General features: G+C 27.9%; 1 protein-coding gene across 1 annotated transcript; it reads left to right on the forward strand.

Annotated features, from left to right (window-relative positions):
• Positions 1–2,918: 2,918 nt before the first annotated feature.
• LOC111613555 (protein male abnormal 3-like) lies at positions 2,919–14,585 on the forward strand. The gene is made up of 4 exons (XM_023354908.1): positions 2,919–3,027; positions 5,195–5,482; positions 8,564–8,697; positions 14,044–14,585. The coding sequence occupies exons 2-4, from the start codon at positions 5,202–5,204 to the stop codon at positions 14,583–14,585; spliced, it is 957 nt and encodes a 318-aa protein (XP_023210676.1). The 5' UTR covers positions 2,919–3,027; positions 5,195–5,201.
• The last annotated feature ends 1,406 nt before the right edge of the window (positions 14,586–15,991 follow it).

A 15,991-nucleotide genomic window follows, 5' to 3' on the forward strand; every position in this document is an offset into this window, starting at 1 on the left:
TTCTATTGAGTAAATGGATACAAGGCAGAATTATTTATTTATTTTACTCTATCACGTTTTTTTTTCTTTCTTTCTTCCTTTTTTACTTTAAAATTACACTAATGGTGAGATTTTTATCCAAGTTAAATCTTAATTTAAAATATAAACAATTAAAAATATTTTATTAAAATGGCCTAAAGAAAGAAAGAGATGTTAGCATGTAAACAAAGCTTTTACGAAATCTCTCAAAACTTTATGGACGTGAAAAATACGTGCTAAAAGAACAAAAATACTCTTTATCGTCTGAAACAATCATAAAGATAGAAAGAGCAGCTGCATCCATCTGGCTACACTTGCCGAGTAAGGATGCTCTAAAAATTATTTAAAACGCACTTCTTTCCTTATAAGAACTGGATATTTCTAAAGCAAGAATCTTTTTAAAAATTTTACGATAATTTCCTTATTAAGTAATTTTTAAACCAATACTACTCTATCTACAGATTAAGTTTCTTTTTTGTCATCGAGATAATGAAGTATTCTTACTGATCTGAAAGTGTTCGTCTCTCTCTCTCTAGAATTTTATTACATTATAGTGTAAATTGTTTTCCCATTTTTAAGGTAAATACATAAAGCAGTATAATCATTATTATCAGATATATACAATTAAACTTAGCTTTAAATGCTAAAGTTAGCCGCTCCAAAAATTCTGTTGAATCTTACTTATTTTTTGGTAGATTTTTCATTCTGAAATTTCTACTTGCTAATATTATTTTGTTCGTAACATCTAATGGTTCTAGAGCTTTTAAAACCTTAGACGGGGGTCATTTTTAAGGCCTCTCATCTACAGACACATTTTTTAAACCATTGTTACCATAAGTTTAGCATTTTTCATGTATTTTCTACACCCTTGGTTTGGAGTCTAAAGAAGACCTTTAATGCGTAGAGTCCTCTAAAAACAGTACCACTTTAAATATATTACGATTAAATGTCGTTAAATTTGAATATTTATCCCAGAAATAGTATTCTTTCCAATTATAGAGCTGAGATTTAACAACGTCTATACGGATATAAAATTTCGCATTTAATTCACAAACTCTTTAACATTAAATATATGGTAGGATCGAATTCACACGAAAGTGTTTTCTAGTGTAAATTACATATAAAAAAATACTTTTTTCCTCCTAATCGTTCCACGAATGTGTGTATTCGTACTTCTTGTCAAACCTGGGGTATCATATCTAAGCTTGTGAGAGAGAGTCATTCAGATATAACTTTCTGAGAAGCAAGCAGGTACACATGACAGATCGTTTCGTTTCCTGAGCCTTTTGGCTTAAATTACTGATACTAGAGAGCTAATAGTTACACTCCTGGACGAGTAGTAGTCGGTTATTCCCCCGAAGTCATCAATCATTTCCAACGTAGATCATATGAATGTTCGCAAATTTTCACATGTTCTTCCGTCTCAAATATGAATGAATGTTCCTCAACACTTTACTCCGTATCTTTGGAAGAAAAAATGCAGCAATAGTTGTTAGAATTAGTTGCGAATAACACAGTATAACTTTTCAAAGATCTATTAATTGTAGAGCCGTGTTGTTTGTATAGAGCATTTCCATTTATATACCTTTAAATTTTTTCTTATGCATTTAGATTCAAAGCGAAGAGGACAAGTAATTAAACGAAAGAAAAAAAAGGCACTCTGCTGCTTTAAATTTAGCCTTGGATCAAAAAATAAACGAGATAAAAAGTTTTAGGAAACGCTGATCTAGTATAATTAATCTGAAGAAGCGACTTTCTGTACTCCTCAATACCAATTAGTGACAAAATTTCATTGGCTTTATGCGCTAGAGAAGATTCCGAGAACGAATTGAAACTATTCAGGATATCTCCACTCCAAATATATACGAGTCACGTGGCGGCGCGAAACTATTTTGAAATCGAATTGGAGTAATTAGAGGCGCGAATGATAAATGTTTTAAGTTGTACATGCTTCATTTTTCGTTACATTTACTTGGCATGACATGCAAAGTATCACTAATGAGTCTCGGAAAATAGAGCGAGTAACAAAATGCAATGGATGAGACTTAAGCATTCATCACGAGAACGTAACGCTTAATGGATGAAGTCTAAAACAAACACTTTATGTTATTTAGCCAAAAGAAATGTGGCTTAATTCCAAACAATAGAACCGATAGTAGCTGAGTGATCCAAGCATTATGCAGTGCCCAAAAGAAATTTACAGGAAAGAATTCTTTAATGATCAATCCTAATGTCACAGGAGGAGCCGGGAAATGAATAGTGACACGATGACACGCGCTGGCTGTACACGCTTGTCAAAAGCCATCTTGTCCAACCATATGAGGTCATTGGTTTCCCCATCTGGCCGGTGTTATATTCGTCCCCTACAGAATACCGGCTTGTAAATGTCAATATCGATTACATGCTCGCGAGTAATCGGCACGAAATAATCGATTTCTCTCAAAAATGGCGCATATGGTTGAAGATAGAAACTTTTATGTTTTAGCTCCATTACTCCGGTTCCTCTCAAGCAACTTTGATCTTATCTGGTCTTCACGGCTCGATTCCTATCATGCAGACTTCTTTCCAGCATCGGTGACACGAGCGAACAATGGATTCGATTGTGACAAGAGGAACATCATCTTGTTGACTGTGCAACTGAATGCTGAAGATAGAATAGCTAGATTAACTTAGCTTTGAATATAAAAATGCCACTCGATTATTTTTAGAATAATAATAATAATTCGTTTGGTGATTCGGCGATTCCGACGACGCTTTTTTCGTATTGCCTATGTGCAATCCTTCCATGGGAGGAGCTGCAAAGTGAGAGACTTATCCTGAGTCGGAGGTGGAGTTTAGCTGACGTTTCTCCGCCTATGGTCCAAATGCTGGCATCACAGACATTAACGTGATATCTCAGATAGATTCAACTGAGTACGTCTTTGACTACCTAATGACGACCTTATCTGCTATCAGGACATCCATTTTGTTAACAGGTGTGGATTGATGCGTTTCTAATTCCGAAAATCTGTGAGTAATAGTTGATGTTATAATTTTTATGTATAATGCTGAAGTAGTAACTTTCATAATATATTAATTAATAGACAACACCCAAATGCAATGAATATTTACTAATCGCTTAAGATTTTATATTTTGAGTGTTATGTTGATTGCCATTAAATTTATATTCATGACAGAATTATCTAACCTATCCATAAAATACCGAAACGTTCATTAAAGTAACGCAAATCAGTTAAAAAACTTCAAAATTTAGGATATACAATTATTTTTTAAAATATGTTTCAGCTTGTTAACCATAGCAGAAACTTCGAAATGATCCAAATAAACTGAAATAAACATTTTCATTTGTTTCATTTTAATTTACCCATAGGCTAGCATGAACCACAGAGTTCTAGAATCTCCTTTCAGCTACTAAATTAAACAAATAAATAATTAAATCCTTAATATTTTTCAGTTATTTACCTTATAAAATGATTGATTATCTATTCATTTGATTAAGAATTTTCTGATAATTGCTGGATTTATAGCAATTGAATCAATGTTAAAACCATTACAATTGATACTAAATAAACAAATATAGTAAAAATTATATAAATGAAAAAAATTACAATAGGCCGAGTTTAAATATTTTCGAAAATTATTTAACTTAAGTCGAGAAACCTATTAAAAACGGAAATGTAAATTCAAATTGTTAATTTTATCGAAGGCCACTGCTTATTTTAAAAAAGACATTCAATTTTTAAATGAATTATACGGCCAATTTCTAACCTCATCACCCCGTATTTTGGAAACATATGAAGCAAATCATAACAACCTGACAGGTCAAAATAATAAACACTTGTCCACGTGTCTGCAATGTAATCGTGATATAAAATTAGCCAGAAGTTGCTATTGCCGACACCACAAAGAATAAGTTGAGAGGTGATGGATACCATCTGTTTGCTTTCCATTGCAGATTTTGTCGAGTTAAAATACTGAAAACACAGCGTGATACATTTTTATCAAAGAAAGGAAGTCTGCTCCGAATCTTGTAGTTGGCTCAAACTACATTTTTACTATATAAAAACACTTGACTAAAATTTCTTAACAATTTAAAACTTTCCTGATTAACATGCAAATAGTTTGAACGTTTAAAATTGTAATTTAAATCATCAAGTTTTTATTGAAGGCTTTCAGTATGGTCTTCTTTAAATTCTGTCACAATATATATTATATATACACAAAATATTATAATATATAATTGTATAACTTATTGAATAATTAACTATATTTAATGATAGTTATGTTATTAGCATTTACTACCGAATTTTTAACAGATAAATTAAAATTTGATATAGAAAAATATGGGATATAAAGGAATGTGATATAAGAAATAACTTACTGTTTAAAGCTCACTCAATAAGTACAAGTTACAATAATTAGTTACGCTGAAATAAGCTAAAATACTTATTGTAATTTAACTACTTCTGTACTATAAATTCACAATCATCGTTCTTTATTATAAGAAAATTAATATACTTCAAAATCACGCCAAGTATTTCTTATGCTAATATTAACGTAGAAAAATATTTAAAGCAAGTTTTAAAACTTATTTTTTAAAAATTTAAAACACAAAATGAATTAAAATAGTTAAAAATTTTAAATATCACAAATAACACAGGCCTATAACTGTAAACTAAAATAAATTTACTATTTAAATTAACAAATTACCGATTTAAATACATAATTTTTTACGTAGTTATTACATAATATGTCTTTAAATTTATTCATTGTAAGTTTACAGAATAATGCCGTAGAGTAAGCAAAAACATCTTCAATTTACTTCGAATAAAATCGCCTATTACAATAATCTCAACAATAATTAGAAAATAAAAATATAAAGTATATAGCAAACATATAAATTATAAGAATAAAAAATAACAATAAGATAAAGGAATAAAAACAAATTCAAAGTCACACATATTGTTATTATGTAAAGAAGATTAACACTGATTTAATTTTAATTAAAAAGTCAATTACACGTATATATAGATTGCATTCAAATTATTATTTATGTTTAAGTAATAATAAAAGAGCTGTAAAGAAACAAAATATTGAAAAATTATAGACACAAAGAAGAATTTTATACCGAGTTATTTTAAATTGTTTCATACTGAAAATAAGAAATTATCTACAGTAAAACGATGAACAACTTAAAAGAAGTAGAGGAACTGAGACCCGATAGCACTTCTGGCCTGAGTCAATCGGATGTAGAAGTAGATACAGCAATTTCTTCCGAAGTTTCCAATAAGCAAAGCAGAAGATTATTAAGAACACCGAAATGTGCAAGATGTCGTAATCACGGCGTTGTATCCTGTCTAAAAGGGCACAAAAGATATTGCAGATGGAGAGACTGTCAATGTCCGAATTGTTTGTTGGTAGTAGAAAGGCAACGCGTCATGGCCGCTCAAGTAGCTCTAAGAAGGTAAGTATTATAAAATTGATTACCAAATTTTAATTATAATATTTTGTATCTGCACTTAAATTCTAAGCGTATTTTTATGCCGTTAAACAATTTCAATGATTAATTTTGCCGTCCGTTTTCCGTTTATCTTAGTTGATTAAATAAGAATTCTGAAAAGGAGCCGACAAGATATCGTGTTTTCAGAAATTAAACATGGAGCCAACATTTAACAAAAATGTTTCCGTCTTGTTTCCATGTTTACATATTAATAAGATTTCTTATATCATCTCACGTGTGACAGGTGCCATGACAGGCAAAGATTTTAATTCAAAGATAGGTGAAGAGATGTCATCCGAAAACAAATATCTAAGATATTCAAAATATTCCGTTTGAATTAAGATACAGCCGGAAATATTCGTGAAAAGAATTTTGATTTCTATCTCGAAACTTTCATACACTTCTTCACTTTCTTTCCCTCCATTTTCATACTTAATCAATGCAAAATTCTTAAAAAAGAGGCAGATCATTTCATACAATTTCACCTAATTAACCGAATTTATTTAAAACAAAACTTTGTATAAATTTACTATCTTAGATTCCATCTGAAAACCTACAACGTATAACAAAGTAATTTCTCTGTTTCTTTTGAACGCTAATGCATTTTTTTTAAATCTCTATTGTTCAAGTAAAGCAAGAGATCTTTGCCAGTTGACATCGTTTAACATTTCAACGCATTATAATTAACGCTTCGTTTCAGTTATATTGTACTTTTAATTTTACAAACAACAATAACAATAATTTAATATTAAATTATCTGTAAAATTTCAGTCAGTTTTAAAGGTTTTTTTTTATTAATTAAACTTTGCCGTATCGTATATGAATGCGGAAAATTAATCGAGTAACTTGTCTAACTGAAGATTTTCACTACCAAATTTAAATCTTTGATAACATCTTTGGATGATGGATTTATAGAAGCAATACAACCCTAGGTAAAAAATATAAGTCTAACCAAGTATTAACTGAGATTACATTATCATCATCATCATCTTGACGGCTTTCATGTAAATATGAATATTTTTCACTAAAGATAGCAAAGCGATGCGACAGATGTTATTAGTCATTCATGATAAGAATGAAACGAGAATGTAAATTTATTTTCCGTTTTCATGTATAATACAAATATAATTTCTTTAATTTTAATTTTAAATGTCAAAAGACTGTCTCCTTAAAGGATAACTTTTAAACCTAATAATTTAATAAGTGAGATTTTAGCGGATAATTTTGATTTTACAATTACATTTTTTGTTTTAATTATGAAATCAAAATCGTGTGAACTTCGAATAAATAAAATTATCTTAGGCCTAAATTTCATTTTGTGAAACTTGTGTTACGTAATTAAGAAAAGAGACGTAATAATGTACAGTATTTGTATCGCACGTCTTTTATAATTAGCGTATTTTGAATAGAGTTTTTTATATTATATTTAAATTTGTTTGATAAATAATAAAGATTAATATTTTAAAATTTGTATAAAATTTAATTTCTTCTATTAGTTTAAGCATAAATTAAAATCAATTTAGGCCTATAATTTTTGTAACTACAAATAAGTAATAAATGTACATTTAGAGTTTTTATTATAAAGATTTATAAAATTTATCTTTTTAACCTCTATGTGTAGCCTATTTATATAAAGTAGAACACTTTTAAGCATTAAGATATATTAACTTTAACAAAAAAAAAGTTAATAAAAAAGCTTATTATATTTGCGTAAAGATAAATTTTAATTAAAACAAATTACAAATCATTTTTTTAATTTAAAAACTGTTTATTCTATGATTTCCCAACAATCGAATGTAAACAATATTGTTAAAATACTATAAATCCCCATTCTGGTTAATATAATAACTAATAAAATGCTACGTCAGTTTACATATAAAAACATGGCATACAAATTCTGTTTGAAATAATAGATGAGTAATCAAGGATAGAGAAAATACACAACTGATTGCAAGGATAATTTCAAACTCAAGAAAGAATTCAATGCATTACTAATGCAATAGTTTTAAAATAGCATCACATTCTATATTCTATAGGCCTATATGCATTGAAAGAGCTAAGAAAAATGCTCTGAAACAATGTAGAAAAATATTCTTTAAGTAGTAAATAATTAATAATTGACTATTCTTAATCAAATAACCATAAAAGAAAGCCTGACGTTATATTTTTGATCTGATGTTGGCCTATAAAACAGGCCAAAAACGTTTGTCAGTTCGTTAAATTTGTGTTTGATTTATGGAAATTAAGGACTTTTTCTTTACGAATTGATCTTTTCTTCAGTTTTACTAACACAAGAGAGCCTAAAATCATGGAAAAGTTTTAATTACATTAAATTTTTTGAATGAATTATTCGTATTCAAGTGTAGTATTAAAAGAACGAAAGTCCTATCTATGTGTTTTTCACATGTTTTATTGTAGTAAAACCGATAAAATTCTACCCTGGATAACTTTTAATCTCAAAACAAAACATCTAAACATTACAACATGATTTTTATATTGTCTTAAAATATAAGATTAATTAAATTATGCTTCGAACTGATATTTTACAACAGGTGTAGCATTTATCTTCTCGATGATTGTATTGTGATTATGTGTGCTTAAAATTTCAACGGCGGCACATCGAAATTCTTAACAGGCCTATAAAAATGTAATGTTAGCATAGAAATTTAACCTGAATACTCTTAATTGAGTATTTAATTTTAAGTATTTAATATTTTTTATTATAGTAAAATACTTTTAATGGACTTGATTAAAATATTAGTTTATACAATGATAATAAGTGGATTTTGATATGTGAAATTACAATGTAGTTGATATTTAGGCTTAAAATTAAATAATGTTTTAAAATATAAACACTGCAATACAGTACCACCAAGATAGGTCTAAAGTGCAGCACCATCTAGTGGCACAAAAAACAATTAAATGTGTGTGCGTGTGGGAAGGGTATGTTTGTGTATGCGTGCGAGTGCGTGTGTTATCAACTTAATTAAATAATAAAAATTTTATAAAGTAAAATAAAATTAATAAAATATATTTTCTTACCAGGCAACAAGCTACTGAAGGCAAAGACACGACAGATAAACTTAAAACAGCGGAAGCTATATTGGAACAGAAGAGGATGTATCAACGACATCTGAGAAATTTACAAAAGAGTACAATATCTAGAGAATTATTACAAAGTAATTTAAACATTTTGAGATGTTTTTAAAAATATGTTATTTATATAATTTAATATTTAACAGAAAAATAAGTTGCATTATTTAGTTATAATTTCGATCGACAGATGGCAGATAGGTAGTTCGCAAGAAGAATTCCTTTAGTTACGAAAATAATTTGGAATATTTAAAATATAATTTAATTATCGAAAATTTAATTACTGTTCAAATAATTATTATAAATAAGTTGGTTTGTTGAATATAACTTTAAAAAAAATGTAAAATCGATTTTTTAAATATAAACTGTTCGCACGCAATCACTGCATTTAATTTATACATTTTTTATAATTATTTTTATATTATTCACGAAACAAAACAACCTTCAAAATGATATAATTTATTAATTAATATATTATTTTATCTACCTGTAGATACATCAGTGATAAGTTTTCACTTGCTCTTTAACTTTTTTAAATACATTTATTTTGTTCATTCTATGCTTTAGCAAAAGACATCTCATTCTCTAATATTTAAAAATTTATAATTCATTCAAAATTTCTAATATTTGTCACCAAATTTTAATAGAAATAGAATAGAAACAAAACTAAATTCAAATTAAAACATAATATTATAGGGTGGTCCAAAAATCAGTTAACTGAAATATAAAAATCTTTTTTTTATTTGTTTTATTACTTAAATCCATATACAGTATATTTTTGTCTTTTAGAGAGAGAAATAAATCTATATTTATGATTGTCCCTGGCTCTATTTCACTTCTCTCTTTCCTTGTATTATTATTATTATTATTAAATTAAGATAATCAGACATAATATAAATAACTAAATATTTATTTTTGTATAAATTATTAAATGGAAATGTTTAGAAATATTTTCTTTTTATTCCATAATTATACACAATTTATAATAATTTAGTTTTTATTTCTTTGTGATATCTGAATACACAGTATCATAATACAGTATGTTTATAACAACAAATATTACATTACAATAAAGCATTTATCGTTTATAATTTATTATCTATATATATATAAAATTGCTTGTCCTGACTGACTCACTCACTGATTCATCATCGCCCAGAGCAAACCGCTGAACCTAAAGAGGTAAAATTTGGTACACAGGGTACGTCATGAAAACGCATACTAAGAAAGGATTTTTCGAAATTCCCTCGCGGGGGGAGAGGGAGAGCATTAAGGCTTAACCGGAAAAACGGCTTCTAATGTACTATTTTAGATGCAATTTTTTGTTTTTAACTGTGTTTCAGTAGGGTATGCCATGGCAATGCACACTAAGAAGGAATTTTTCGAAATTCCTCTGCGGGGGAGAGGGGGAGGATTAAGGCTTAACCGGAAAAACGGCTTCTACTGTACTATTTTACATGCGATTTTTTTGTTTTTAATTACGTTTAGTCTTCATCGAGTACTTAGGTGTATTAAATTAATAACATTTCAGACATTGTTATAAATATTTTGATATATTTCGATTTTTTAACCAAATGTTCGAACCGTTTTAAATTCGAATTTGTTATTGCATATTGGTTCGATTATAAAACGATTGTAAACATTCTAGAAAATTGATCAAATTAAAAATAGTTCGTTTGATTCTCGGCAATTCTCATCATTCTCAGCGGTAGGTGTTTATATAACAATTACTATGGTTGTTGAAATATTGAATATAAATGGGGTTTGCTTGCAAAACCTCCGCGGGCGAAGTCGCGGCTAACTGCTAGTTAAAACATAAATAAAGTTTAATATAACCATAAAGTTTACAGAAAGAGAATTTTAAATTTTAATAAGTATTAACAATATTGACGTAAGGATAAACAATTAGTTATTTCATTCTTTTAGTACTTTTATACAATATTACTATAGAGGAAGGAAGTTATATACTTTGGGAAATGATTACTCGCTACCGTTGTCCGAAAATGAATAATTTCTGAGACAATACGTATTTCATTTGTTCAAAAAGAAAAGTGGCAAAAGGAACCGCTTTATCCCAGGTCCCACACAAGCCTTCGACCGCGATGTGTTGTACTGTTTATGTGGCTGGATGAAGGATGCTCAATTTATACTTCCTAGATTAATTTATTGTCTGGATAAGAAATGCTGCCGCATTATCACAGAATAGGAATGCACTTCAAAGAAGTACTCATAGTTTAGTTTATTACGATGTGTTTAAAACGAATCGATGCTGAGTGTAACCACTTCGAGAACCTCCTCTGATGTCACCCCTCCATCAAGTGCAACGGACTGTAAATGCAACCATAGCTGCTACATTAACACCTGGTATATCAAATTGTGAAACATTCATACTGCTGTATCTTTGTTAATATTAATAAATCACCATATGTTCGTTCCTGCGTCGTAGATTCATATGTTATACGTAACTTTCTTCATGTAAACACTCATACATTCACTTCCCGAAGTATTTACCTTTTCTCTTGATGGCCCTGTATAGATTGGTTGAAAATTAAGAAATAAATTTCGTTGCACTGATAAAACAAATGGGAAAACAGGGCTGCTTACGTAAAGGCGAAAAAAAAGACGCCTATGGTGACCCTTAATAGTATATTTTAGGAATTAAATTGAGAAGTTAGTAATTGTTGAAAACATAATTGTACTGGTATCTATTGCATCGATTTCATGATTTTATGTAGATTTTATGTAAAACATGATTTTATGTAGATAAAATGTAGGGCAAAACTTTCATATAATGTGTTTGTAAAATAATAATGTTATGTTTTATAGCAAAAATGCAATAACATCGATGGTACTAAATTTTCTTGTTTACAATAATTAATTTTATACAAGAATTTATAATATACTTGGTTTTTTTTCTATTAGATTTAAACACCCTTGCCATATTTTTATTCCATTGAAATAATATCAGTCCATTTTGTCTTGTAGTTGACAAAGTGACAACTGCAGATTTTGTTGAGTGAAGTCGGTTATTTACTCAATCTCAAAATTTTTAATAATAGAATATTCATTATACGTCTTAGTGATTCATTTAAAAATACAAATTTTAAATCTACCTCATGTTTTCATCCACCATAATCGCTACAGGTTTGAAATTATTGTATTAGAGTACAAGACTACTATTGACGAACTGCACTGTTTGGAACCGCTAGCCCTCTATCCGCCATGTTGAAACGTCACACTAAAAAGATCTTACAATAGGAAGTCCTCTTTTGAATTTTTAATCTAAATAAATTACAAATAAAAACGTTCCAAAACACGAAATGTTCCAAATTCTTAATTGAAAGATTTTGATTTGAAATAGATAATGATACAAACAATAAAAAATAACCTTCCATTAATTTTTTTTCATAACTATATTATTTTTAAATAATAAGAATTTACTTTGACAGGATAAATTAATATAATAAATAAACGTATAAAAATTATATAATATTAATAAGTATAAACATTAGTTGCTAAAACGTAATGTAAAAAGAACTTAATAACAGAGTACAAATTATAAGATGAGTACGCAGAAATAAAAAAATATGTATATTTATACTTGTAACTATTATAATAATTATAATTAAAAAAGGAAAAAAAAGGAATAAGAAGCTAAACAGAATGAAGTAGAGATAAAAAAAACCCAGATAAACATTTATTTAGATTTATCCTGTATAACATATAACATATCCTGTAGTCAAGTGTTATATTTTTATATATTTGCAATTAATGATTGTATTTATGTTGTTTCTGTAGTTTATTTTAAAAGGAAATTACTCAAAAAATCTTGACAGAAGGCATAACCCTGTAACGCAAATTATTATTAAATTAAATAAATAAATTATACGTTAATTTTGCATGTATAAGTAATTTTTATTAATTTTACAGCGCCCAATTTTTAAATGATTAACTTGTTACATTATCATATAAAAGTTTACGTAAAATCTAGAAAATGTAATGAGAATTAATATCTTCTCACTTCTAAAGTTTAACTCACGGATGGAAATTAAGCTCAGAAAGCATTGTATTATACATTCAATATTGTGGATTATATTATTTACAGGATGTTTACATTTCTTGTTGATATGGATAGTAGTTTTAAGTAGTAAACTTGCTTTATTCATAATATTTCAACAGAAAATCACAATTTATATGATTATTTATTACATATTACACATACAACATTGATTTAAACATAGATTAAATCAATAAACTAATTAAGATTGAATAAATAACTTTTTTATTAAAGAATTTCTATAGAAAGAAGATAAATAGCTCTTTTTTTTTTTAATATAGATGTCCTCACCACAATACCACAAGATCAAGAAGAAAATTTTCCAAAAAATCATGGTCTCATGGTGCCCAATGAGATCCAATACTATCGAATTTTAATTACTTTATAAAACAAAGATAAAAAAATAGTTGTTAGATAATTATACATCAAATTATTTTTTCTTTCATTAAATATATATACTAAACTTAATCTTCAAATAATTTTGATTTATTGCCTTTTATTATGGAGATTATTTGTAAATAGTATAATCAAAGTTTCCGTGAAAGTGATTATTACACAATTGTTATAAACATATTCCTAGAAGAAATCAGTGTAATATTGCGAAATTGCTATATTTATAGCAATTTTAACAGAATTTTCATTTCTAATGTTACGCATAAACAAATACATTGCAATTCTGAATAAATTTGTCCTTCTTAAAAAGAATAGAATTTCAGATATTGACTATATGTAGTATACGTTTGAGGTTACTTTTTCCGCATGTTGACACCTCGTTGAGAGAAAAAAAAAAAAAAAAAACATTGTTTCTTATGATTTAAAAATACAAGTTTAGTGCAGAGGTTAGCACATCATACAGCCTGCTAAATACTTCAATTTGACTTGCCGTATGATTATTGGTTAAATTATTTATTTATTGTTAAATGTTTATAACTCTTCTTTATTTACATGGGCTTGTTGGCTTCATAAATTCATTAACGTTATTTTGTGATTTAAATCTATAAAAAATGTATTTAAGTTTAATTGTGTTTTATTGTCGAATTTACACACAAATACTTAATTCCACTGTAAGTTGTTAGAAAAGTTTAGCAAAGAGTTCTATTAAAAAACAATTTATAACTTCAAAATTAAACTACATAAACCATTAACGGTGAGATGTTTTCTGCGCCATTCAAAGTTTATCTTAATACAGTGTATTACAAACTTTTAAATATTTATGCAAAGTTTTCAATGTTTGTAGTATGATAGTTTAGAATTTAATTCCAATAGTATATTCATTTTTTATAAAAACAAACAATTTTTTTTGACTACATTACTTTGAAATAACAGTTAAAATATGCTAGATAAAACTGATTTATTCTTATTTTTAATTAAACAGATTACAGATTGAAGTTATATCAGTTGTCGACAGCTAATCCACTAAGACCAGTTCTACCCCACTTAAGCGATCGAATGAGAAAAAGAAGATGTTTCGCAGATAAGGAACTGGACGCTATAACTTTCGACAGAGAAGATCAACTTTCGTCTCAATATTCGAATATTACGTGGGGCCAACCATCCGTCCATTCTCATCCGCCTTATGAATATTCGGAATCCGTCCATCCGCATTTATCAATCGCCTGGCATCCATACTATCCTTCTTCCGTCCTGTCAAATCGCCAACTGTGTTATCAAACACCACAAAGTATCACCAACGAAAACGGTTACCGATCTCATTTGAATTCGTATTATCATCATCAGTTAACGTCGACAGTTTATGGAACATCGGCCTCGTTACCGATGCTAGCTCCCCTAGTGCCAGTAAACGAAACTAATCAGAAATTATGTTGCAAGAACGCGGAAGAGGAATTCGAATCGAAGAGATGCGAAAGATCGCGTTTAATATCATTTTCTGTTGAATCGATTATAGGAAGAAAATAAATGTTAGCGTTAGTTTATTCATTAAAGTTTTCTGTCCTTTTTTCTTTTTTTGTAAATAAATTATTTAAAATTATTGTTTACTATTATTACTCAAATGTGATTATCATAAAAGCATTAAAAAAATTCCGACAAAATATTTATATTATTGCTAAAGTGACGATTAGAAAATCGTTTAACCTTACAAACAAAAATATTTTGCAACTTAATTAAATATTAATCGAAATTATCACAAATTTTCTTGAGTATTAAAACTATATCCGATCATAGTTTTATTATTATTTTCTCCAATTATCTTTATCCTTTATGCGATTGTACTTTGAATAGCTTTTATCGCAAGTAGGAAAAAAAAACTCATTAAATCTAGGTTAATTCGTAGTTTTATGATCAGAATATTTCTAACCTGTTTACAATCGGCGTGAAAATTAAATGTATCGTAGATATTCTAAAATAAATGAACTCATTATACAAATATACGATAAAAAATTAATAGAAAAAAACTGTGTTTAGACAGGGAGAATTTATTGCTGTCCTTTATTAATATAAAATTACAAAGCATTCAAAGTTTTTTTAATCATCTTATCTGATTACCAATATCAAAAGTATCATTATTTATTTTATTAGAGTGATAGACAGTCCAATATATATCTATATCTATTTTTCTATGCTTAATATTAATTTCATTTCACAAGGCGATTATGATAACATTAATAAAAATACTCAGTACGTAATTTATAGAAAATGTAAGTAAAATGTTTATAACTTAGCGACATATTTTAATTATAAAAGGTTTGATTATTCAGAATAACGAATAACTATTTTTTTTTTAATCCTCAAGCATTTTTATTCATTATAAATGACGTAATTAATCGACAATATCTATTATATTCACGAAAGAGTAATGTGTTTACTTAATTCCTAAATATCTTCCTTTTTACTTTGTTAAATAATTTAAATTATATGAATAAGTTAACATAAAGAGTAGAAAATTTGATCCTAGAAATATTCTTTTTGGAAATGAACCAAAAATTTTTAAAGCCGAACATTTCTAGCCAACACGAGAAAGTGTTTCGTGCCTTATAAACAAAGAATAGAGAAAAAATAGAGTAGTCTATCTCATTCATGCTTATGTAGAGATACTTATCTATACAGAAAATCCAAATGGGTCATTGGAATTACACGAATATTTTTTATCACCCTTTTGATCTATCAGTGTTATTTTAGCACACTATCTCAAATTTATGTGGTTAGACAATGTAAGGACGCACAGATTCGGACCACCCGAAAATTTTTTCATCTAGTCAATTAATTAATTAATATACTGGAACTTTTCAATAGACACTAACACACAAAAAAACACCTTCCTTACTCCAGCAACGCTTATTTTGAATTACAAACGTTTTCGACCT

The sequence above is a fragment of the Centruroides sculpturatus genome, unplaced genomic scaffold (assembly GCF_000671375.1).
Source record: "Centruroides sculpturatus isolate CEXI.00-Female unplaced genomic scaffold, Cexi_2.0 scaffold2, whole genome shotgun sequence".
NCBI classification, from domain to species: Eukaryota; Metazoa; Arthropoda; class Arachnida; order Scorpiones; family Buthidae; genus Centruroides; species Centruroides sculpturatus.